Here is a 26649-nt window from a genome sequence, read left to right as displayed (position 1 = left end):
TAAATAAAAAGCTAACTAGCTACAGAGTTAACTGGCTACAGCCAAAACGATGAGGTGGTGAAGCAATACCTCATCGTTCAGAAGGAAACTACTCAAGAGAAGTGAAGAAGAGAAAACTTCAAGGACTTTAAGATGACCACAGTGAACCAGGAACAAGTGCTGATGGCTAGGCAATTATTCAAGTAAACCATAACCTGTGGGATATGCTAACTGTTGTGCTATGTGACAAGCTAACAATTAACAATACAACCTAAAAGGCTGTACTCTTTTTTTTTTTTCATTTTATGGTTTTGTTCCCTTCAAACTGAACATAACTTTATGAATGTGTACAGCACTAAGTCAGTAAAAGAGCTAACGAGACACAAAAAGAAGCACAAATAAACTACAGCTAAAACAACATTTTAAACAAGTGGTAGCCATTTTACATGAAACCGCTACTACCGTATTTTTCGGACTATAAGGCGCACATAAAATCCCTATATTTGCAAAAAAATCAGCAATGCCCCTTATATTCCAGCGCACCTTATGTATGAACAGTGTACCGTATGTTTTATTACGACTTTGGTAAGCGACGAAGCCACTCCCCTTGATTGTCGAAGCATAACCGCTGCTGGTCAGAAACCTCGTGGAATCAGCTTTCTATGCTGTCTAGACAGACTTGTTTTGTGGTGGCGAACCATTTCTCAACTGTCGTCCGAGCTTTCACAAAGGCCGGAATCATGAATGAACAGCCAAGCAACAGCAATGAGACTGAATCGGATGATGACGAGAGGGATTCTTGCTTGCTTGATGCAGCTATCGCCCAACTGTTAAATAATAATTTGGTTCAAGGTGGCATTAAAAAGTTCTTAAAAGTCTTAAATTTTAAAAGAAGGTTTCCTAAGCCACAGCTGTTCCTCGAACAGCTCTGTTCGAGTAATTTGATGGATTCGTAGAAGATGAATGATTGAAAAAGTGAGTGTACTTTTTTGTGTAATATTGACAGCTGTTGTTAATGATTTGAATAAAGTCTGACCTATCCGACTACCGTATTTTGTTTCGCTTTATGCGCCTTATAATCCGGTGCGTCTCATATATGAAAATAGACCCGTTCACTCATACTGCATCTTATAATCCGGTGCGCCTTATAGTTTGAAAAATACGGTACTTGGAATTCATGACTTCAGGCTTTTTTCTTGATTAATCAAACTTTAATGTTGTACATTTAATCTGAGTGAAACAACCATTACCATGGTGCATATATGCTGTATAATTCTGACAGACTGATAAATCTAAACACTTTGTTCTTGGTGGAGTTGCAATGACTGATGAGCTAATTAGCTAATCCAGTGGATTGACCCAGTTGACATGGTAAAATAACAATACTTAGGTCGTAAAATTACGGACTGTTAATATACGCTAATATAGCATTCTATCCCATTATGCTTTTCAATTTGAGTAAATTTAAAATAGCTAAAGTCAGCTAAAACAGGAAGATCAGGTCTGGCAAGCTGTTAGCTTCCACAGCTTGCTAGCTACAAACAGCTGCTAACAGAAGTTGATAGCTTGTCTTAGCTAACAGCTTATGTTAAACTTCTAAGCTTGGAAAACGTACCTAATTTAAGATTACTGGACTTTATTCTACTTCAGGTAGAGGAACCGTCACAGATGATAACTTCACAGAACCTCATGTCAGAAATATGCAACTATCCCTTTACATTGTTACCCATGTAATGCGTGGTACGATCATTCTCCTTTAGGTAAACGTTGGATACAGAAGTTGAACGTGGATCTTTTGTGTAGCCCCAGAGGATTCAGGCCATGTGGGCACCCACATCCAGATTCTTCCTCCTCAGACACCTGCACTCACATCTGGATTGTCTGAGCCTCTCTCCCTTTGGCGAGGCCTCACCTGCAGCACACAAGCTGTAGCTGACTGCCATGTTTCTCCTGCAACAACATTCATGAAGCTGTGTGGCTCTGGGAAACCAGACAGAGCTGAAAAACTGCAGGAACAAACATCCAAGTTCCCTTGATATCAACAGTATGAATTATGGCCGCGTTGATGAAGACATGTGGCGAACATTAGGGTGCGGGACCGGCGCCCGGTGACTCACCTATCCCATCAGGTGTAGTGGGGGTCAGGGGTGACAGCTGCAGCTAATTAACATACCAGCTTCCTGTACTGGCAGCGTGGTAATTCCACCCACATACAGAGCGAGGAATATTTAGGTTTTCCCAGTGTATCAACCTTTGCAGGTATCAAAGGTGTTTTTGTCTCGTTCTGTTCTATCCCCGCGTTCTTTCATCGCCTCCCTCTTTCCTTATGCGCCTTTGTTCCAGCCTAAAAAAAAAATAAAAAACTGAAAAAATTTGAAAGGTGAGCCCGGCCATGCCTCTCATCGCGAGGTGCGTGTTTCACATAACGGGAATATTTTCACTTTGGGTTTCCCTGACCACTGGGAGTTGATAAAAAAATAATTTAAAAAAAGCTATGGATTGCCAAAAAGGAGCGCTGCTTCAGTGACCGAACGTCTGATCGCGAGAGCGGAACAACAGCTCTGTTCGCTTGTCAGGGTGGGAGCTGAGAAACAAAGTTTCACTCCAGCGCATACTGTTTTTTTAACATTCTCGCAAAGGGCCAAAAAAACTGATTAGCCCACCTCTTCGCACTCAGTTAGTTCCTGAGGAGTTGTTCTAAGATCCCTGAAGTGATTTTGCCCAGAATTTCGGCACTCTCGTGCCGGTTCATCTCACCTCTCACCTGGAAACTAATGATTAATGTGACCGCCACAGAGACGGATCAATTTAAATCCAATTTCAGCCTAATGTATTCTGAATCAACAAGTTTCTGAAGCAGCAGTACATCTCTGATCTGACAGCAGGAGAGGTGGGGGCGTCTATGAGAGTATGAAGAGAGTGAAACCTGTGAGGTGAGGTTTTTTTTGTGTGTGTGGGGATGGTGGCGCGTTCTTTTGTTCTCCGCAGAGGCAGTACAGTCGGGGAGCAGGTGTGCATGAAAGCACAGAAACACAGGTGAGCCCTTATCAGGAGCACGTGGAATCCAAGATGAATGGATTTAGGGACAAAATTGAGTCCCAAACACCACCAACAGATTACTCTGTGGGCATTCCCACCGATGGAGGTGGGGCATGTGTCCCTTTTTTAGCTACGGGACGGATCTGGAAATAGTCACCCGACGCTGAAGTTAGAAAAGGAATCAGCTGACATTACATCAGCTTATTTGAAACAATGCGCAAGCGACAATTTGTATAAATCATCTGACCGTCTCCATGGCGATCTGACTCCATCACATGGGCGAACATATGACTGACTTTAGCAGATCTAAGGGTGGTTGGCAAACTAAAACCTACAGCCAGTATGTTTGATGTGTGTTGTAGAAGCACACATAGCACATTGTTATATTTTACCAAATTACAACCACAATCTGCCGTTTATTTGGGACTTTATTCAATAGAGCTACACAAGGTAGAGTAAAACAGAAACGTTAAAAGGAAAAATTATTTTTTTTGTTGTACCAGTCCCTGTGAGTCAATACGTTATGGTTTATGTCGCTACCAGCTTCTGACTGAAATGTTTTGCACAAGCTTGCAAAATACCCCAAGATCCCTCAGATTGGATGGAGATCGTCTGTAGACGTTAATTTTCAAGTCTTGCCACAAATTCTTGGCAAAATTTATGTCTGGATTTTGACAGGACCATTTTAATACATGAATATGACCTGATCTAAACCAGGAATCTGCAACCTGTGCAGCCCAAACAGCCATTTGTACAAAAAAACAAAACAAGAATGCACTAAAGTTGATCTGAAGTTGTTAAACTACTTACTGTAGGCAGGTAACCCTGTTGAGGACAGAAACAAAGTAAGTAGCGCGCAGACGTTCACTAGACTATAACAGCATGTGGGCGTGGCTCCACTCTGCTCCGCTCCTGTCAGTCACTCATCCCAGATGATTTGCACTTGACCCACCCTGCGGTCACAACAAGTGGCAAAATGGAGCTGGAGAACGCTAAACAAAAAACAAAAACGCCAGAAGTTACACTGCTTACATAAATGGTGCTCTAAAAACAAAAGCCGTAAAATCTCAATGGAAATAATATGTTGGGTTTACTTCTGCCTCCGGTCTGTAATTGAAGCTAATTAGTCGGATCGGGTTCAGACACAATGCCTATGGGTTCGGGCCGGGTCGGGTCGGATTCTTTTAGGCTCGATCTAAACTATGTTCCAGACTCATTGATGGTAAGATTTAAAAAATTACATACAATTCCTCCTTTAAAGCAACTTCTGAAAGAAATGCAAAAATTGTTTATTAAGGGCGTGGAATACAAGAGTGTAAAGTTTTATATACTTTCTTTTTTTGTATTTTGACAAAAAAAATACAAAATAAAAATTTATTTTGTCCAAAAAAAAAAAAACTTAGCCCATTAGATTATAGGAAGGTAAAAAAAAATCTATAAACTTTCTTACAAAACATAAAAAAAGATAAAACGGTGTGAACACTTTTGCGAGGCCCAGCTCAGTGCCTTACTGTAGGTCTCTCTTTAGGGGTTGTTGCTGCACGGGGGGTCCCCCGTCCTGGAATAGCTGCACTGGCCTGGAATGCTGTGGGGAATGTTTAACCGGGCGCTCTGATTGGTCGGCGGGGGAGGCACGTGTGCATCTGTGTGTGAGCGGCGTTAGTTATGAGACACTCATGGCCGAGAAGAGATCAATCATCGCGCCTGTTTGGGAACATCGTCGGTGTGGTCAGCAGGTTGACAGGGAAGCTGTGTCGGGGTCCCAGCCATGTGTCCGTCCTGTCTGCACCTTGTTGTTGTGGCTTCCACTACCTTTCCCCCCTTCCCCAACTCCAGCATGTAAAACACATATGTGTGTGTGTGCCTCGCCTTAGATCCGTGCAGGGGCTTTGTGAAACCAGATCCGGCTCGTCCATCTCAGAGGAGCGGAGCACAGACAGGGAGCCCATTAGGCCTCGTGCTCTACAGGTTGACCTTTGAACTCCAGCCCCCTCCCGTTTGGCCAAAAGGGAACCGAGCGGGGTCAGCGTTTTGTTGCCAAGTCATCGCGAGCTATCGGCAGCTATCTCTGCCAGCGAGCGGGGCGGACTACTCAGGGTCTGCAGAGCGGTGACGCATGAGGGGAACGCACAAAACGGGCTTAATTCATGGCTCTCGCAAGAGATCAGATCAAAGTCTAAAGTGGAGCTTTCAGCAGCCTGTAAGTCAGGGCAGGCGGCGTGATGACTCCGCGCTGAGGCCAGCAGCAAAGGGAGAGAGGGCATCGGACTCTCACGGCCTTCTGAGTGAACCCCCAGTTCCTCTCTGGGCCTGGCAGACCCAAACCTCCGCCACTGGAGGACTACTCCCACCACGCTGACTGCTCAGCTGCTCTGGATTTATGTCGGCAAATCGAACTCACTCGTTGCTCCTTTCTGGCTGGGTTCATCTTCTTTCTTCCAGCAATTTAAATCTTTTTCATTGTTATTATTATCTACAGCTGAAAACAGGATAGTTATATACAACACACAAAAAGATGCAGTACCTTTTTATCTCAAAGTTTAAGGTATAGGGGGAGTATTATGCGTTTTCCAGGCACTTAGGGCCATTTTGTACCACAATCGAGTAACAATGGTAACTTCAGTTGTTATAAAAATGTTTTGGATCCTTCTGCCCACCTCTGCTACAAACCTGACTCGGTTGCAGCAGTTCTGTCAGGAGGAAAGGACCAAAACCCAATAAAGTTAATGTTAGACGCTTTTGTAAATATACTAAAGAAATTCCTGTAAACTTCAAAACGTTTAAGAAAGTAAAGAAATCTTTAAAAAAATTCTCTCTCGTTGTAATGCCATTTAGAAGACAAAAATAATTCCAGTCATCCTGAAATTATTCAGGATAATTTCAGGACTTGAAACTTAAAACAAGAACCTGATTTAATCTCAGATCGTGAGGAAACAGCAACGGTCTGCTCGTCTTTTGCCGACCGTGTCTGACATTTTTCGTGAATGCTGACGCCAACGAGTTGCCTGCTACCAGCAGAAGTGTCACGTTGGTGTCAGCGTGCGCCGTAGCCACGTAAACACCCCACTGCCGAGCCCGGGGCTGTGATCGCACCAACTCTGGATCTGTCCACTAGCTCACCAGCATTTAAGTAAATGGCTCTGATTGGGTTAGTGGGCTTGATTGTAAATAAGTCATTGCCCGGGCTGAAGGTTTCTTTCTCGCAGCCATACCTATTAATCCAATTTCGAATAAATGCAAGTGACGGATCAATATATCACCTCAAAACCAATATTATCATTTATTGTGATAACTACTTGCGCAGTTTATCATCCAGCTGATTTTGTTGTCGTGATGGCGCCTTATGTGCGTCTGACCTGTGAAGATCCGTAGCCGTTTGCGTCTCGGAGGAGGCCCCAGCCCCGACACTTCGGCGCACTCGTCCTCGTCGTCGCAGTCGCCACTCGCAAACCCCTCGTCGGCGTCGGCTGCTCTTGAGCGCGCTCGCCATCGCTTCTCGGACACCGTCACCATGTTGAGCAGCTGTGGACGGGGAAAAGCACAGAGGTTAAAGGAAGCCGCGCCGCACTGGGCGCTTTGTCACATGAGAGAGCCAAGCAAAGTAGAGCATCATTTCCAGGTGAAAAGAAAATGATTCATGGTTTTTCAAAATATTTTACTAAGAAAATTTTTTTTTTATTTTAATTTAAATTCTGACACGCCTCAATAAATGCTCAGTAAAACTGCTTTGTTACATGTCTCCGATATTTTTGACTCTACTTCTGCTTAAAACCGGTGGGACTGGATGTGAACATCTGATGGATACAACCAGTTAAGTAAATCACAGGCATCTCTTAAAGATATGGAAATGGAAGAGTACTTCTATTCTATTCTATTCTAAATCTGGAAGAGTTCATTTCATGCCTTGAAATACTGAGAAAAGTCGTCGTCTTTGGACCAGAACCTTTGAACAAACAATCCGCTTAGTCAATCAGTCGATCTTTATGTTATTAAAATTGGCTTAAAGTGAAGAATCTCTGCGTTATTTTTGACCACAATATATCATTTAAATCCCATCTGAAGCAAGCTTCCAGGTTTTTCCTTGTTTCATCTGCAGAATGTTGCCAAAATTAGAAACGCCCTGTTCAGGAGTGAGGCTGAAACACTCGTTACTTCAAGGCTGGACTACTTTAATTCTTTACTGTCCAGGAAGTCCAAAATAAAAATGCAGCTGAAAGCCTTCAGCTGATCCTACAGCTGAAGGCTCTTTCTAATTTTCTAATTTTCTGATGAAATTAGAAAGAGAGATCATATTTCCCCTATCTTAGCTTCTCTTTGTCGGCTCCTTGTTAAATCCAGAATAGAATTAAAGATTCTCCTTGTCACAAATAAACCCTGAGGTCATCCTGAGCCATCTCTGTAAACGCTGCTTAGGCTGCTAGAGGACATAGTTACCACTTTTTTGTCTTTGCTACGTTTTCCTACTACTCTCCAATTTTCATTATTTGTTGTTATTTCAGCTTTTAACTTCATGTTCTCTCTGTTTTTTTGTTGTTGTATCCTCTTCTTTAACATAGAAAGGACTCCTGGATCAGTGCTTCTGTTTACTTTCTCCAGCCCGGTTCTGGTTCTGCTGGAGGTTTCTTCCTGTTAAAGGGGAGTTTTTCCTCTCCACTGTCGCTAAACGCTCATTATTTTTTGAGCAATCTGAGTTAACTGACAAAACTCGGAAAAGAACTGCTTTTAGCTTTTTATTTCTAAAAAGAAAAGTGAACCTACATATCATCTTCCTTCCATTTCGCAATTATGCACTGCTTTGGTGTTGGCCCAGCATGTGAGGCGCTCTACATTAACGGTTTATCAAAGCTGGGGCAGAGAAGTAAGGCTCGTCTCCGGGCCCGAGCATGTTCTGCATCATTACAGGAGTATGAGGGGAATTCCAGACAAAAACTCAGCGAGATCTGAGGGTATCGCTGTTTACCAAACGCTTACAATCACCAGGCAGCAAAGCAGGGTTTTTTTTTTTTTTTTTTGTGATTTCTGCCGGTTTTGTTATTTTTGTCCAAACGTGATTCACTCAAACGGCTGCGGCTTTCAGTCCATGTAATTTACTGGTAGAAAAATAAACTGAGGTGAGCGCACTGGGGCAAACTGCACGCTTACTGGCAAACACTGTTGTCTACGGTGGTCGTCACAGGGTAACGGCGCAGAAACACACACACCGGCCGGGTGAAAATCAAGGTCTAAGGATCCAAAATTAACGAATGCTCTGGGAAACACTGGAAGGAGTGAACGCTTAATGTTTGTTGTGCTTGTAGGCTACGGCTCACCGGGTCATGTAAGGCCGCACTCTACGGCAACCAAAACAGACCAAAGAGCAAGACAAAAAGTGCAACAGCCCTTATGAAACAAACACAAACTGAGCAAGTTGGAGAAGTGCGTCCAGGGCGGGACACAGAAGTAAAAACAGAGATGTTTTCCAGCGAACTTTAGTGAAGTCCGTTATATGTTGAACAACTGGTGAACGAATCAACTCAGGAATGAAGTTCTGAGCTCAGCAATGCAAGGTTAGGAGTTTCTTGAGTCCTTATTAAGACATAGCAACCTGTAATTGTTTTTACCAAATAAATAAGTGAAAATAATAACAATCATAATAATAATAATAATAAAGAAATTAATCTGTCATTATTTGTTTGTGTTGCTTTTCTTCAGAATCCAAAGGCAGGTGAAAAGCTTTCAGGAGGTTTTTCACTAAATCTTTTAGAAAAATTTAATTTTCAATTTTAGAATATTTAATTAGTGGAAATAAACAAACTATTATTTTTTTAAAATCAGGAGTTCACACCGGGCAACCAAAACCAGACTGTGGGTCTAGTATCACCAGGGTTACTAAGTAATCAATCAAAATGAGTTGTTTCTGCAGTTTTGATGAGCAGAGTGTTAGTGTCTCCTTTTATTTCGAAAAAAAAAATAAAAACCTGTCCTTCTGTTGGTGCTTCAGGAGTAACAGTATAAGCAGCTAAAAGGTGTAGAAAGACAAACGTCAGCGGTAAGAGAAAAAGGTGCTTTAAACAAACCTTTTTTTATTCATACTGTGCTTTTTAAGTTAAGAGCATCAATAAACATTCATTTAGTAACTCTTACTTATGCCAGATAGTCTTCAAAATGGTGTAAATAAGAAAACTATCAAGGCTGGTGATCTGATCTTCAAGAAATTGCTCCAAGCAAAACTGAACAGACCTAATCTTAACCACATCTGCAGTCAGAGAAATAATTGGAGTTTGAAGCAACAGGAAGTTGGTCAAACCGGGCCAGTGGAGAAGATACCAACACACAGCTAGCAGGACAGTGTGGCTTTAAAAACATACGTAAAGTTCAATCATAGCAGCAAACTATGCAGGTTTATATGAAACAAAATAATCATTCAAAGGAAACGAACCCCATGCAAATGTAAAGTATGGTGGAGGATGTGTGGTGCTGTGGGCCGGTTTCTCTTCTCTGGGAATGTTGTCAGACTGCATAGTATCATGAACTCGTAAAAGAAATTTGGTGGTTTTTACTGGCAAACTGAAAGTGGATCCTAATTGGGTCTGTCAAGAAGGTCATGATTAAAATCCAGATGAACGCAGGAATGGTTCAAAACACAAAATCTAAACGTGGGATAAACCGGATAAAAGAGACGACCCAGGCATGTAGTAGTGGGGATTTTATTAAATTTGAAATTCTGATTGGATTTTAAGTCTTTTAGCGTAATGCTATGCAGCTGCAATAAAAGTATATTTAAGCCCAGGCTTTTTACACACACTGAAAAATCAGAGCAATCGAAATGTACTGCGTTAATTGGTCACAAGTAATCCAGTTCAGTTTATCCAAGTTCATTTATTAGGTTTATTAAGTGGTCGTGTCAAACAAACAGTTTGACACAATTACTTGTGACCAATTTTCTTTTTTTTTAAGTTGGGGCTCTTATTTTTTTCAGTACACCTTTACTGCAATAAGTTTGGACGGCGTTGTTTGTTAAAAAAAAAAAAATCCCCAGAATGGATGAATGTGTGATGGTTTGTAGCTAACCTTCGGAGCCAGGCTCGTGTTCGCCTCCGGTGCCGTAAAGCACTGAGATCCGTGCCAAAGCAACAGATGTGTCAAATTCCAGCGGCCTGCCCTCCGACCGGCGTTTCATCTAACCGCGCTGCCTCCCGCTTGTTTGCGTTTTATTTATTTCCTTCCTCTCTGCACACGTCAGCATGCATTTTTTGGTTGTTGTTGCATCTTCTGGTGGCGGTGGTGGTGGTGGGGGGTTCTGTGGGAGAAAATTGGGTTCGTATGGCCTCGTCTCAGGTCGGCTGCGGCGTCTGGCTGGGCTCAGACGTCTCATTTGTGTGCGCGAGACAGAAAGCGGAGGTATAAAAAAAAAACAAAAAACGAGTGCTAATTACGTCATTATGTCAGTCCGGAGATAAACATGCCTGCTCCTGCCTGCTCGCGTACACAATCTGGGTTTTGGATGTGGCGTAAGCGCCAAAGTTTAAAGTGGGAACACACATCATTCTGTTCCCAGCAAGGCCGCCCCAACAAACCTCCATTCATTTCCCAACATTGAGGCCATAGATGGACGATGACCGCAGCGTTTCTGCAACCCTGCTCACTTTAGACCAAGGGATGGACAAACAGACTGCCAGGCAGCAGGAGGAGGAGCGTTTCCACCTCTGTTTTCTTTTTTTTACCAGTTATTTGTTAATTCTTACATTGTGTGTGAATTGTGAGACAGTTATTTTTTGTTTTAAGCATATGCACTGACTGATGGCACCTTTTAAATTTTGTTGTCCTTGTGATAGTGACAATAAAGATTTATCTTATCTTATCTGTTCGAGTTGGTAGTAGAGCAAGGCGTCACCTGTCCAGAGAACCGAGCCTGCTGCGGAGTCACGTCGAAATGCGCCGTTATCTCCCAGAAATAAACCCTCGCCGTGATGAATAAGACTTTAATGTAGGACAGCTTGTAGATAGCAAAAAAGAAAATAAAAAAAAAAAGGAAATAAAATGTCTGAGTTTAAAATTTCCTTCAGGCAAGTCAAAAATTCAGAGATTAATCTCAGAAATATCCTAAAAAAATTGAAAATTTCTGAGTTTGAGAAATTGACATGCTGGAAAAAAAACTATATTTTTTGATTAATCTCAGAAATAAAATAAAAAAGTTTGTGAGCTTCAAAAGTTGAACATTTGTAAGCAGAAATTTCCTCCAAATACAGAATATAGAAATTTTCCAGAAAAAAATTTGAAATTGTTTTTGACATTTTACATTTTTTTGGAGAAAATTTTTTACTCAAAAAAAAAAAAAAAAAAATCTGAGTTTGTTTCTAGCTTTTTTCCCCTTCTTTTTGAGCTCAGAAATGTCAAAATAAAAAATCTAAATATTTCTCAGATTATACTCAAAATTCTGGAGTTTTTTTCTAGCAACTTTTGGGGCTCAGAAATTTCAACGTTTTGTTTTTTTTTTTACTTTAAAAAGTCTGACAATCTCATTTTGAGTATTTTGGCAAAATTCACTCCTTTCTTCTTCTACAAACAGGAGCGCTAATACGCCGTCGCATTAATGTACTCAACCTTTTTGGCACGAGTTGAATGCATTTCTTCGACCTTCCGCAACGATTTACTGAACTCCTGAAATTCCTTATCGTGGTTTGCAACTTGGGAACTAGCTGGGACTCACCACCTCTAAAACCTTGTTAAACGGCAAACGGTTGTAAAGATGTTCAAGTGAGGTATTTCAATGCAACCAGAAAGAAGGCGAAGGAGTGCAGGAAAAACCCTTGACAAGAACCACTTGGCTCTTTTAAGAGCTCGGTATTTGCACGTTTGCATCAACAGCTCACCACATTCAACAGAGAAAAAAGTTTAAAGTAAAATGTGTACAGCTGCAGCTTTGGCTTTGGAGGTTTGCATTTTTTGTGTGGATCTTATTCACATTCGACAGCATCATATTAGATGTTATGAACCATGAATAAAATGTTACTCTGACCCAACAGAGGAAAGAGGTAATGTTGGTAATAAAATGTGTTAAATTCCACGTTGTTTCCAAAGGAAAAGCTGCAGTCATTGTAAGTTCATCTTCTTTGGCCTATGAAGACTTAGTTCATCACCAGTGCAGAGGTCGATGGAAAACCATGACTTGGCTGCTAAGATGTGAACAAATCATTTTTGCAGGTCAAAGTCAAGTCTCAACGATTTGAATCATATCACTTTATAGCTCTAATGGTCTGTCATGTCACTTAAGTTACATGGTTTGCATTGTAATATGTACAGATTGATCATTAGCTTAAAAACTAAATATTTGCAGATTTTACTGCAATTTCACTTTTATTCATAGATTTTTTCTAACAGATTTGATAGAAAATGCTAATCGGGCCACGCCCAAACGTTAGCAACTTGGTAACGTTTAAAACTTCAACAGAGTCCACGCCTCCAGGAAGCTTCTTAATAGTTGAGAGTCCAGACCCTCTGAACTTAGTGAAGCATACATGGGGGAAGTTAAAATACCTAGCTACAATGCTACTTAACATGCTACTTGCCAGCATCTCCAAAGGAGCCAATCCTATAGTGCAGTGTTTCCCAATTCCGGTCCTCAGGCCTCCCTGCCCTACATGTTTTAGGTGTTTCCCTTCTGCTACACACCTGGATTGAATATATGGGTGATCAACAGGTTTCTGCAGCACTTGATGGTCATGCAATCATTTGAATCAGCTGCTCTGGAATAGAGGCACATCTAAAACATGCAGAGCAGGGAGGCCTGAGGACCGGAATTGGGAAACGCTGCTATAGTGTCATCCATTTTCCTTGGAGCTGATTGGCTGTCTCCCCAAGAGCAGAGATAAGAAAGACTAATCATATTTGGTCCTGCAGGAGTGCTAAGGTGGTTTACACTGTGTATTTCTCCATATCAAGGTAGACTTTTTGTGTTCAGAAAGTTTTAGAGAGTATTTTTGGATTTCAGCTGCTCAAGGATCAGTTTATTTACATGTAAAACTGCCAGGTCAGAAGTTGCCAGCAGAACTCATGCAGCTGTGGCGGGATGGAGGGATAACAACAGAGTTTAGGTTAAATAAACGACCCAGCAGTTGGTAGAAGTGTCGAAGCAATGCCACACCAAGGGGCAGCGTGATATTATCCTTTGGAGACCATATAAATGTTTAGTAAGAATATAATAATAATTCTCAAGGCAATTCCGGATAAATTTTCCTGGCTGACCCACAGACAGAGAGACAAACCAACAATGCCATTTTAATAGGCCACGGGGTTAGCGCGGCTCCAGCTACCGAGAACCCGGTGTTCTGCTTCCTGACACTCGCAGGGTGAAGCAGAGTTGAGAAAATACCAACGATGGAAGCACATGAACCAAAGTTGAAAATAGTGCATGAAGAAGCGAACTGGCTGTGGCGCAAATGAGCCGTGTCTCTCCCCACAAAGGGATGACTAGTTCTGGCTGAGTCCGCCTTGGCGGGCTGCTGCCCGCTGACTGCCTGACTCGGCCACAGCTGCGGCGGGCAGGGAGGGGTCGCCTGGATGTTTGTTTTGAAAGTGACGCTGCACTTTTGGCGTTGCTGAGCCGCTGCCCGATCAGCCCTGGGCCTCCAGAGTCACCACAAGAGAGGGAGAGAAAGAGAGAGAGAGAGAAACCGCGAGCCGGCTCTAGATGGGACTCTTCTGGATTACAAAAATGTTGAAAGGAAAATAAGGCATGGAAGAAACGCGTAAGCTCCAACTATGATGCAGGGTTTTTTGGACAGACAGCTGGACTCGGAGAACGTGTAATCAGTGCGACGGCATGAGTCCCGCAGACCGCAGGGTTCACCTCCTTTTAGCACAAAAAGCCCAAGCAAACGGTGCAGAAACGTCGCACGGAGCCCCCAAAGCATGTGGCCTGATTGCTCAGGCGACGAGGGGCCAAGACACGGAAACACAGAAGCCGCAAGGCTGTCACTGCCTCCCGACACATGACATGAACTGCACACACAGGGTCACTGTTTGACACGACAGCCGCAGCTGAGCCTCCGAGCCGCGCCGCTCGATCCGCGCTGACGGAAATCAACCTGCAGCCCGCTGGGCTATCAGCTGCGGGAGACAACACTGAAGCGCACATACAGCTGAAACCAGAGATGGTGGAAAGAGACGCAACATTTTTTCCACACTCTTGCTAAATCATTAAAGCTGGGGTATGCAACTTTAATTAGAAATATGTTGTTTTTCAACTTATATGTCATGACATTATAGTATGAGACAGTTTGTGAAAAAGGTTTAACTCCTCTGCCTTCTTCCTGTGGTTCTAATGCCATCTGCAAAAAATACACCACTCCTCATAAGAAACATCCAATCAGGGCCAGGACGAAGGTCTTAGCGCTGTCAATCATTCTCACGTACGCACTGCTCACACCCTCCCTAATGCTCTTTTCTGTTACTGGTTGCCTTCCTGTGAAATTCCACTCGATTCTCATCTCCCTTCACCGCTCAGTCTGGGATTTCTCCCATTGAGCTGGATTCTCTCCAGTACAAAGTGCACCAGTCCCTCCTGCAGCAAAACATGATCCTGCCATCACCGTGCTTCAAAGTCGAGATGGTGTTCACACTTCTTCCTTCATGTCAGTACGGCCAAACACCATTTTGTCTCATCACACCAGAGAACAAGTCTCCAAAAAAATAAACGCTTTGTCCCTGAGTGCATTTGGACCACAGACTATTAGGACCACACTCAGAAAAATTTAAACATAAAAGCATAAAATGATGAGAACAAAGTCATAATTTTACAAAAATAAAGTCATACCATCATCACTATTTGATACAACTTTACTCTTGTATTATTACAACTTTATTCTTGTGATACTATAGCTTTATTTTTGTTTGACATTATTCTTGTAACTTTATTTTTTTTAGCATGGCCCTAATACTCTGTAGTAAATTTGTAAACTTCCATTTGACTTGTAATTTGTTTTTGCTTTTGTTCTGTGGTTGATTTGCAGAATTCACACCAAAACAATCTCAATCTCTCCACATTTGAAAAGAGCAAAAAATAATTTATTGTTTTTTTTACCAAATGGAAAATATCTTATAAGCCTAAGTGACCTAAAGCACTAAACTCAGATGAAGGAGGCCTGGGGGGAGGAGGGAGGAGGTTATGTTCTTTTTTTATTGAATGCAAATAACTGGTGTCAGCTGCTTGTTTCAGAGTCTCAGAGTAACACATTTAGAATCTGTTTAGACGAGTGCGGTAAGCTGTGGAAGGCAAAGAGTAAATGCAGAAACTGTGTTTAGAGAAAGGGGGCCTCCTCTGTGGCCGTGATTGGGATCAGGGCCCGCGGTGCGTCCCTCCTCTCTCTCCTTTTCCTTTAACTAGTCCGGACAAGCCCGCATGACTCGGGCCAGACGGAATCTGCTGCTCTGAATGTTTCTATCAATGCCTCGACTCATCTCGTCTGCAAATCTAATCTGCAAAAACTGAAGCTCCAAAACAGACTACTTACTGCGCGCTCCTGAAAAAAGCCGGGGCCTTCGCCATCTGATGTTGATGCTTTTTCCCCATAATTGTGCCGAGTTGAAGGCTTAAAACGCAGCCAGTCATCGCGGGCTGTTTTCCAGAGAACATAGCGACGACAGACTGGCCTGATTTGAAGAGTTTCAGACTCAAACCTGCTCTCATCGCAGGAGTTTGGGATATTAATGAAACATGTGGTGGGGAAAATCTGCCGCTGAAAAGTTTGGTGTGAAATTGTATACATCCTCCCCGCTGAGTTGAAGTTTGTAGAATCACCTTTGGCTGTAGTTAGAGCTGCTGGTCTTTTGGCTGTTTTACGTCTTCTATAGAGACGGACATTTGTCTCTTTCTTTCTTTGTCCAGTGAACATTAAGAGCTTTGTGTGTAGGATTAAAAGAGACACAAATATTTCCTTCTATTTGCAAGGAAATAGAAACTATTTCTAACATGTTTCTTGATTGTAAGCGACTTGCTTATTTTGTCTGGAGACATTTTTAAGAAATGTTGAGTTCATTGGTCTTAAGTGGCTTTTATAGTTGGTGCAGGTTACACAAAAACGATGTGCAGCCTGCACATCTTTTTTGAGACTATTAGGGCCACACTCAGATTTACTAAGTGTAAATTGTTGAATTTTGATGCAATATTACCAGGGCGAAAAGGTGACACAATGTTCACTTTGATTAATAAAAACAGAGTTTCTGGTTTTCTCAATGATTAACAACCTGACTTAGTTTTCCTCTCAGTCAGGTTGCAACAATGTTGCCTGTTTTGTGGTTGGTTTTTAACTCTGTGTTAATGTGAATGTTTTACTTAGGGTGTAAAATTCCAATATCATAATGCATATCAGTTGAAAATTTTGTTAAAATAAAAAAAAAAATCTCACAAAGCTTGTTTGACCTATACATCTAAGGTCAAAATTAAAAAATTAAAGGTTTGAACATTGATGGAACCATGCTAACAAATATGTCTGATCTAAACCACTTCATTATGTTTAGGGTAGTAGTCCTTTCAAGATTGCTCTGAATTTGCTGAAGAAACGCCTCTCCGTAGCATAATCCTGCCACCACCTTGCTTGATTGTGAAGGTGTTTCTTCTTGTTTTTTTCCCCACCAGGTGTTTTCCCCACCAACAATGTCTTTATTTGTTGCTTTTTCCACATATTTCCCCAAACATGGGTCACAAAACCATTCCAAATGTCTACAAATCCCAGAATGCTATGGCTGCATCCGAATACCAGAACTTCCAACATTTTTTCAATAATAATTCAATTGTCTTCCACGCAGTATTTGACTCTGACACCCATGGTTTATCGCATGAAGTCCCAAGAAAATACATTGAACTTTGTGTTGATAACATGAAAGCTCAATACTTTTGTGAAGAATAATAATAATCTTTTAAAAAAAGGATAGAGGCTGGTATTTCAAGCATTTTTCTTTTGGCATTTTTAAAGGAATTATTTCTCCATGTTGAGGAAATAACTATAAATTTGTTGTTTGCAAGACTTCCTGTACAGGAGGTAACAGAGCCTTCGGCTAAAGAGACTCAGTATTACTTTGCGGAGGCTGTGTGGTGTTATCCAGTACAGGGAGCGGTTCTTGCAACAATCAGCTGTTAGGACTCCAAGGGACAAAGCCTGCCTCTTTTTTAAATTAAAGTCCCAGACTCTGATGCTGCTACCCAAAGCCATGGCTGAAGCCAAAAAAAACCCCATCTTCACCACAGATGAGTAGCGTCTGAGCTGTAGTAGAAAAGCCAAGAGGTGCAAGTGGCGAAGACCAAATCTTAGAACGGGGTGAAAATAAGGGATAACCCATGGGACAAGAGTCATCAGGCCCCAGAAAGCTCTGATTTCAGAGAACAAGTCCCAGATCAACAAGCAAGAATAATAAACTCCAGTTCTAGTGTGTTTATCAGAACAAATTCATTTCACTTGAGCGCAGCCCCATGAGCTGCCAGACTCCAGATTTGTTGTTTTCCTCTCACTGTGGGCTCCCTGCTCTGTGCCTGCACCAGTCAGATCCACTCCTCGGGTGGACACACAGAGCACTGACTTGTTTACTCAATCGGTCTTGGACTCCGGGATGATGTAGACGGCCACTAATGCGGTGTTACTCAAGAATGTGGAATTGCTTCACTTTGTAAAATGACTGCATCGGATGAGCTGTGCCTGTTTTTAAGAGCACTGCAAACTCAATAAGCTTGAGTCCCATTAAAGCAATAACTGTACAAAACTTTTAACATGTCAGATAAAGACTTTATAAAGAAAACTGTAATTAGGGTTAGGATTTAGTAAATCTACAGATAACAAATGTTACAAAGCGACTGGTTGTAATAGCATGATCTCATGATTTTCAGTTGGATTTAAGTTTGGAAACTGGGATGGCCATGGAAGAAGTTGGGTGTTTTGTTGTCTTGCGATTCATTTCTGTGTTGATTTGCACAAATGTTGTCGATCATTCTTGGGAAACACATAAACTGACCATTGCCTTTTTATGCAGTTCCATTCAATTCTCATCTTCCTTCCCACGTCAGGCTAGGATTTCTCAAATTGGCTTGGATTTGTCCAATAGATTTTCTATCGGGCCAATCAACGTACAGAAGACAATGTTGTTAACGATGACGTTGATTATCTGCACTGTTTTAGAATTGTAGTCTGCCTGTAGTTTTAGCAATGGTAGCAAAAAATGGAAGAAAGTTCAGTCCATGTTTGCTATGCTTCCAAATATTGAATTAACACCAACAGTCGCCTCATTCGGCTCAGCACTTCTCTCTTCGCAGAGGAGAATGGTTGTTTGCAGTGCAGGCAATTTCCAGTAAGCTTCATAGCGTCGAACTGGCGCGTTACATATGTCACTGGCAAATGTTAGCAATTGGTTAACATTGAAAACTTCAACAGAGTCTACGCCTCCAGGAAGCAACCGTTTCTCAATAGCCGAGAGTCCAGACCTTCTGTACAAAGTCAAACAAAGAACAAGAATGACCCAATTTAAGCTATTTGGGGCGACATTGGTATTTGAATGTCTGAATGAATGGCTGAATGTAGAGTAAAGCACTTTGGAGTTCTCTGGGCTAGACAAAGTGCTTTTCAAGTACACTTCAGACACAAGATTTAGAGACAAGGGAGCCACTGTGGATAGGTGGGTAGTGTAGTCATCATCTTGTAGTCCAAAAGCTGTAGGTTCGACTCCAGCAATCTCTTGTCTGATGTTGATGTGAACACTAAAGGCACTAAAAGCCAACTTGCCTACTCGTCTGATCTGAATATTGGTGTATGAATCTAAGTGCAAATGGGAGAAAGTGGCTCTAGTTTAAAACACTTTGAGTGGTCAGTATGACTAGAAAAGTTCTGCATACAATACAATTCAGTCCAATTAGTGTATCTAAGAGATTCTGGTATTTCACAGGGTTCACGTCGTCACTCCAACAAGGTTCCCACTGCTTTTTTTAAGGGCAACATCACCACCATACTTCATAATGGACATATTCCTCATATCCTTCATGCCAAGCTAACCAGGAGAGTTTGTTACTAACCACAGCACAAAGTTTCAGTTAAATTCCCAACAAACTCCATATGTTTATGTTTGTAGTGGTTGGACAGGAAATGCCTTTTTTCCCTAACAAGTGAAAACAAGATGCTGCCTTTTGCTGCAGATTTGGCTGCCCTATTTGATTTTTTCACACAGTGAACAATAGATATGCGTTTCAGTTCAAACAATCTCAACTGCTTCATTTGGCAGCCGCAGTCTTCATTAATATGAACAGAACTATTAGAAATGCACAAAGTCAAAGCTGCACCAGCTTGTCCACCAACTTTGTTTCTCTTACAAATCAGTAACCCGTGGTTTTATTTCCAGCATGTATAACTCTCTGATTGTTTGCATGTCTTTCCCCATTAGAAACTTCTTAGCAAAGCGTGAAACACAATCAGAAGGCAGATTTATTACCCGCAGAACTTGTGCTCGGGCCGTAAACTCAATTCACCTTCTATTTCGACAACAGGACCTAAATGGCCCTTTTATGTTGCAGAACAACAGGCATACTGTAACTCTGATATGGTTTCCAGACAATGATTTGCAAACAAACAAAATGGTGCATTATATTATGCCGTGATGATCTGAATGTTTACTATTTGTTTCAGAGTTAATTTATATAGGATAGTTCAAGCCATGAATGCCCCACATGTGCACAACTACTACAGCATTCACACAACTGCTGCTCAAATATGGCAACATTGACCCAATAATATTGCCCCATCTTGTGCAACACGAGTACATTCCCTTTCTGTGCAGGTGAAGATTCACTCGCCTCAGAATGGCAGATCTTTGAAACTGACAGCATGACCTACTTTCTTAAGGTCCTTTTTTAAACAAAGACCAAAACATTAAACAAAGATCAAATCATATATTAGGTACAGAGAACCTTTCTTTCAGATATGCATAATGATTGCAATATATTGCACAGCGCTGCTCTAAATATTCAGAATTTTTCCTTTAAGACCAAAAGTGTACAACATATTATAAACCAGTGTAGTAACCAGGAGCTACTGTAATGCTTGGGTCAACCAGCTTACACAAACACGCTGCCTTTCAGCACTCAGACATCTTCTTTTTCGTTTTTTTTGATAAATGGAGGAAATGGACTTTCCTTCCAGCTAATCCCCACATGTCCAGGGAGCTGCTGGCTCCGTCTCATCCAGGCAGATGTCCTCCCCCCCCCGTTCGGAGCTGGGAGCTTGACACAACAGGCATGCGAGTGGAAATGAATGAGGCACTTCTCGGGAGAGCAGAAACAGACGGAGAGTGAATCATGGAAAGCTCCTCGGGCCGGACAGAGCGGCGTTTTGGGTCGGCTCGTCCTGGCCCGCGTTCCCACCGGCTCCCCTCCCCTCGTTACTCAACTTTTATTAAATCTGAAGAGGGAGGGGCAGAGCGAAGGAGGAGGTTGCTGTTTCATTCTTGTCCCTGTTTTCTTCCCCCCCAACCCGCTTGTCCTCTGCTATCTGTTCAACACTTGAGAATGTCATGAAACGGGTGCCCAGCCTCAGACGGTTAATGCAGACAACATTAATTTCCTGCTGTTCATTCCAGTCGGAAACAAAAGTCTCAGAAAAGAAAAAAAAGGAGGGCTTTAGTCCCCGCATTAAACTGGGCGTGTGTCCACTCCACCTTTCTGACTCAGCTTGTAAATCTATTTCCAGATTTCCCTGCATTTAAAAAAAGAAAAAACAAAAAATTCCGGCTGGGTTTTTTAAATGTGTCTGGCAGGAGCGTTAGGACTCTGCTGAGCACACTCTCAGACCTTACAGTTAAATATGCAGCAAATTGTCGTAGTCCTCCGAAACAGAAAGAATGGAAAGTTTCGCTCCGGTTCAGTACGGATCAGAGGGCCGCGTGAGAGCGGAGGGTTAACATTTGTAATATATCTGGTATGACAGCAATTTTCAGTGTGTTTTGTGAGGCTAACCAAATGAAAATCTTGACTTATGTCTGTGAATGTGGCTGATTGTGAGTTCGGGGTTTAAATGTTTAAGAAGTCTTCTCTTCCTGCACAAGCCTCTGGTTGCTAAATCAGATTACGCCTCTTTAAGACAATCTCTTTTTGTCTGCTGCTTGTCTGCTTTGCACATTATCGCCGTGGCGTCCAGAATCACGTGTTGCTAAGAGACCCTTTGTGTCGGCGTCAGCAGATGGTCGCCGGGCGTCCCGCAATCACACCTACTGGAAGACAGGGGGCGCTCCGGTGGGTAACAGGACGCAACTCTAAAACTTTTCACATATTCTGTCACTTTACAGTCGGAAACTTTTATATTTTTTTACATAACGAAGTAACATGAATGTTAAGTGGAAGAACTTTTTTTTTTTTTTTTTTTACAAATTTGCAATGGGCTACAAGAAAATTTATAAAAACAACTAGTTTAAGAAGTAATTTTTTGAGGATAACAACCACAAAGCTAACAAGATTCACATAAATTCCCGTAAACAGCACAGGTGGGCAGGCCAATCCAAAAATATCAATAATATTGATACAGAGCAGGTATTAGTATCGGATCAATATAGGAGGGATAAAATTGATACTATTTGAAAACTGATTTCTGTATTGTAGTTTGTCAACCCTAACTCTAAAAAGATTTAATTTTGATTTGCTCTCAAATTATTTGTTTTATCGCACTGTTTTCGACGGCATGCACAACTAGCACTCCAGGTACTCCGGCATCCACATCACGATACATGGTGATGGAAGAATCATGCTGTGGGGAGGCTTTTTTTTTTCCTCCTGAAGAAGAAAGTAAGAGTTAATTGTACGATGGAGGAGCTCAAAATAGAAAAAGAAAATCTATTAGAGACTTGAAAATGGGGGAATAGATTCAATTTCCAGCAGTATATTCATCCTAGAATGTCCTAATCAAAGTCCAGACATAAATCAATAACTTTATTAGCTTATTTAATTGAATAAGATTTCTTAATTACCTGTATTGTTGCTGTGTTTGTAATTTGTTGTATCAAAACAGGCCTCTCTTGTAAATGAGATCTCGGATCTCAACTTGTAAAAATGAAGGTAAAAAAAAAAAGCATAAAAAATGTCCACAGTTGCTTTCCATCCAAACCGAATGAGAGGAATGAGCGACAATATTCAGCCTTTTGATTCACAAAGGTGGCAGAGACCGAACACCGCAGTACTTGCAGCTGCGATTGCAGGCAAAGTTTGCGGTCACACATGAAAGTGTTGGCCGCTTTTTATTTAACAAACAACATCTTAAAAACACGTATGATTTTTCCTTCCACCTCAATTACGCACTTTGTGTTGGTTTATTACATTAAAAAAAAAAAATCCTAATTAAACATCCTGAAGTTTGCGATTGTGACAAAATGTGGAAAAGTTTAACAGTTTTGGGAGACACTGTAAAAAGCAGGGTGGAGTGACAAGCTTCACCGGGTCATCTGCAAAAACCGCCAACCGCTGTCGTCATCCATCTCGCCTAATGATGGATAAAAACCCGAGAATAACAGAAAAGAGGAGATGAAAAGAGAAATGAGGGACAGAACAAACTACTACTAAAAAAAAACATAGGGGTTGGAGGGGGGTTCGGACGGGATGAGAAGCGGTGAACATGTGGGGGAATGGAGGAGCGCAGGTCGGGGAGAGGCGCCTCAACTGAGCCGTGGACCCCCTGGGAGAGCGCTGCCATCCCAAACAAAAGGCAGAGCAGGAACACAGGAGGTCTCTGACCCTCGCGGAGAGACCCTCTCATGACCCAGAAGAGACAGGAAACAGGAAGTGCGACCCCTGACCTCTGCAGGGGAGGGATCCTGTTGTACGGCAACGTGTGGCTGTGCCCGGCGATAACAGGCCCGGGCCGCGCGGATCGAATCGGACGGGCAACAGGAAGACTCGGCTGTTTGTGTTCCTTCAGCTTGACGGCTGAATGAGAAGAGAGGAAGAAAGAAAAAAACATCTACTGCCAAAGAGCAGAATTAGAAAAGAGATGATAAGACCTCAGCTGTGATTCCTGGGACGAAAGGTCAACCTTTAAGTTTCACCAACTCAAATTTTAAACTTTTTAAGATTATTTTATAAGACCTGTGTGACAACAGAAAATTAAGTGTACAAAAGTAAAATTACATATTTTACATAGTAGTCCCAAGCTTTTTTTCCCCCAGAATGCATTGCATTGGCAACAGAAGTGAACCAGTGGCAAAGACTAACGTACTGGTGATAATTTACACTTACAAATGATAGAGTTAGCGAGCTAGGGTTTATTAGCAGCTATTTAGCGGTAGCTGCAATCACCTCGAGTCAGAATAGATTGAAGATGTCTGTGTGTCTCAAACGTTTGCCTGACAGAAAACTCCCACGAAATAAAATACTACATAGTATACAAGATCAACCGTTTCTACCAAAACAAAATCTAAGATCTGTGATAAATGCATTTAAAGCCAACTTACATTTTTTAAATGAATTTAAGACTTTATAAGGTCTTAATTTAACATTTATTAATTTAAAACGTTTTAAGGATGTGCACACACCGGCCATAGTCTGAGCCGGATTTATAAAGGGCTTAGAGGGGGTCTCAAAATACTTCTTTTTTTTTTTTTTTGCTTTTATATAAAGTACAATGCAAGACACGTGTTTTGCATTGTACTTTATATAAAACTTATTGGACCATATCAAATGAATTATTCTAACATTTTTATTAACATAAACAATACTCAAGTATTTGAAAATTAAGATTTTTTTTTATGCACATCATGGAGCAACTATTAAACCTACTGCATCAATTCATGAATAGGACTACGTATTAAAGCTGCAGTATGTAACTTTTACTATGTTTTTAATATATTCATTGAAACTGTCAAGTTGTCATGACAACGTAAGATGAGACAGATAATCTGTGAAAAAAATTAAGCTCCTTCACCTCCTCCCAGTGCTTCCATGCACCTTACCAGAGGGGCCGCGTTTCATTGGCTGATGCCCATTCTACGTGGTCATGTGCGTGGCCGTCTCACAAACACACTTAGCTTCCCGTTAGCTAAGTACAGCATAATGGCAGAACTGATACAACTTCTACACCTTGAAGCCTGTCTGCTACACAGTCTTACGTTAGCTAAACAGATCAATATGCAATGTGTCTGTATCTGACATACACTAAAGATTTTATTTGAGCAGAAAAGGCTTTGGACTAAACTGTTACTCGTGTTAGCCACGTTAGCACCAAGTACAGCTAGTCAATCAACCATCGCTGTGTTCAGGGAAGCGCTGATTAATAATCGAGACATAAATATCAAGCCTGGAAACTTGATATCGTAACGGACTGAATGTGTAATCTTTGCTCGTCTCGCGGGGCGCAGGCGGTTGCCACGGTAACAGGTGTGCTTAAACTACAAAGAGAGAGAGAGAGTAAAAAGGTAGGAGTGGTTTTGAGTTGATCACCTGTTCAGGTTATTTTACCTTTGTTTACCTTTGCTGTGGCGCGTTACAGCCGCTGTAGTTTCTAAACGTTGGACTAATTACCTGGTTCGTTTGTGAGTTTACGTCATTCACAACAAACATCAAATAGAACAAATATATTTAATAAAATTTTAACAAACAAATGGCTTCTACCGCGGTAATTATGTGAAATTAAATTAATTATATCCCAACTTCAGAAGATTTGCCTTTACCTTTACATAGCTCTTTGGTTCCTCCTATCAGTCTGTAGCTTCTCATATTGACGTCATCAAACCAAATTTCAGATCTACCATAACTGACTGACACCTGCTGGCCTCAGGTTTGGAACCAGTTTGTGACTGAGAAACCAGTAACCTCCTCCCAGATGATGACATGAACTTGTTAGTTCCTCTGTCCATTGTAGTAGCTGATATATTGTGAAAATCCGGTAGAAATGATGCACTAATCGAGTCATGTTTACATAGAAACAACGCGACGCGCTGCAAGGCTTTGTTTGTGAGACTTGCGGTCACGTGGGTCGGTTGTGGGCGGAGCTTGGTAAGGTCCATTTCTGTCTGAAGAAATGTACCGCTCCTGGTCAAAAACAACCAATCAGAGTCAGGGGAGGGTTCTAGCACTGTCAATCAAGCTCATGTACGCTGCTCAATGTGCTAATGGTGGAGAAACAACTCACCGTTACAGGAGAATTGTTTATTCCCCATGCTAACTAGTGTTAGCATTCTTAGCATGTTTGGTTGTAGTGAGCTAGCTGTAGTGTAGCAGCGTGAAAGATGGAGCTTGTAAGCAGAGCATACACGAGAATGATTGACTGCGCTAAGGCCCTGATTGGTTGTTTCTGACTGAATTGTGGAAGAAGGCAAAGGAGTTTGATATTTTCGCACATTATACAGTCACCACATAATAATTTTAACAAACATATGAAAAAAAACTTTTTGTTCATAAAAGTTACAAACGGCAGCTTTAAAGAATTGTAATTCGCATTAGAAGAAGAATTTTACTGTGGTGGATAGGGCACCAAAACACAGGCCCACATCGTTGTAGATGCGGCCCTGCTCAGTCAGAGGAGTGGTAGTGGGGGGCTGGGAGGAGCAGATAGATTGATGGTGGAGGGGGGATGAGGAGAACGGGTGAAGTAGAGGTATGGAGGTGAGGAGGAGTGGATGGCAGCGGTAGTAGGGATGGTTGGGCCTCATTATGAAGCAGACTAATTGGAAGGAAAAGGGCCCTCACATGTTCTGTCTGCCCTCACAATCAGCAGGGGAGGAAGCCAGAAGGAGAGGGCTCTGGGAGTGCACGGGAGGGTGTGAGGGGGGTGGAGAGGCTGAGTTAGATTTCTAGAGTCAAGGAACCATAACCCGGCAGAAAACAAAGACAGTGTGCTTCGGTGCGGCCGCCCCGCGGCTCCTCGCAGGTTTACACCAGGTGTCACACTTCACTTAAACAACCCTCATGGCTTATTCCTGCTCACAAACATGGCAGCATTACAACAACGCTTCTTCCACCCCCACACCTGCCCACCCACCCTGCTCTGCATCCTGAGCAGCCATACTTCACTTCACACACATAAAACCGAACCGAGCCAGAGTACCGAGGCCCTGAAGGTGTGTGTGTGTGTGTGTATTAAATGACGCTTCAAAAACCCCTCGGTAAATAACATCAGATGAAGGTGAGGCTCTTTGACGGCGTCAGAAGGAGAGCATTTACAGGACAGCAGGCCCGGTCTGACACCTTTGGCGTCTGTTAGGAAACCGGCTGAAGAGCGTCGCTTTCTTTAAACCAAGCCTTTTCCACATCCCCGTTTATCACGGCTTGTGAATGTCAATCTGCTGCAAGTTGCATTTGCAGATTACTGCCCGTAAATCACGTGGATGAGGAACGGCCACGGCGTGGGTGATGCTGCACGCACGCAGAGTGTTTTTGGTTTGCGCGCGCATGTCCAGGATCACAGAAAGCGAGGTTGCGTGATGGAATTTTGCGGCACTCGGGATCTGGTTTATTTTTCCATCCCCGGATTCCTGACCTGTATACCTGCAGGATTTTCCCAGGTTCTGGCTTCAATTAGGCTGGGAAGGCGCTAGCGTAGGGTGGGAGAGTGTCGGGAGTGGGTGTAGGGGGCTTGGAGGGGGGTTAGGTGAGGGGTAAGGGGGCGACAGAGCTGGAGTCTGTCACACACAACTCAGCAC

General features: G+C 42.2%; 1 protein-coding gene across 1 annotated transcript in view; it reads right to left on the bottom strand.

Moving 5' to 3' along the window:
* Nucleotides 1-26649, bottom strand: part of gpc3 (glypican 3) — a 159241-nt gene that overhangs the window by 12208 nt on the left and 120384 nt on the right. The window contains exon 7 of the mRNA XM_023328158.1: nt 6375-6540. Coding sequence (XP_023183926.1) covers nt 6375-6540 — 166 coding nt within the window. The remainder of the gene's footprint in view (nt 1-6374; nt 6541-26649) is intronic.

The sequence above is a fragment of the Xiphophorus maculatus genome, chromosome 23, assembly GCF_002775205.1.
Source record: "Xiphophorus maculatus strain JP 163 A chromosome 23, X_maculatus-5.0-male, whole genome shotgun sequence".
NCBI lineage: Eukaryota > Metazoa > Chordata > Actinopteri > Cyprinodontiformes > Poeciliidae > Xiphophorus > Xiphophorus maculatus.
This window is presented reverse-complemented; position numbering and strand designations above follow the sequence as displayed.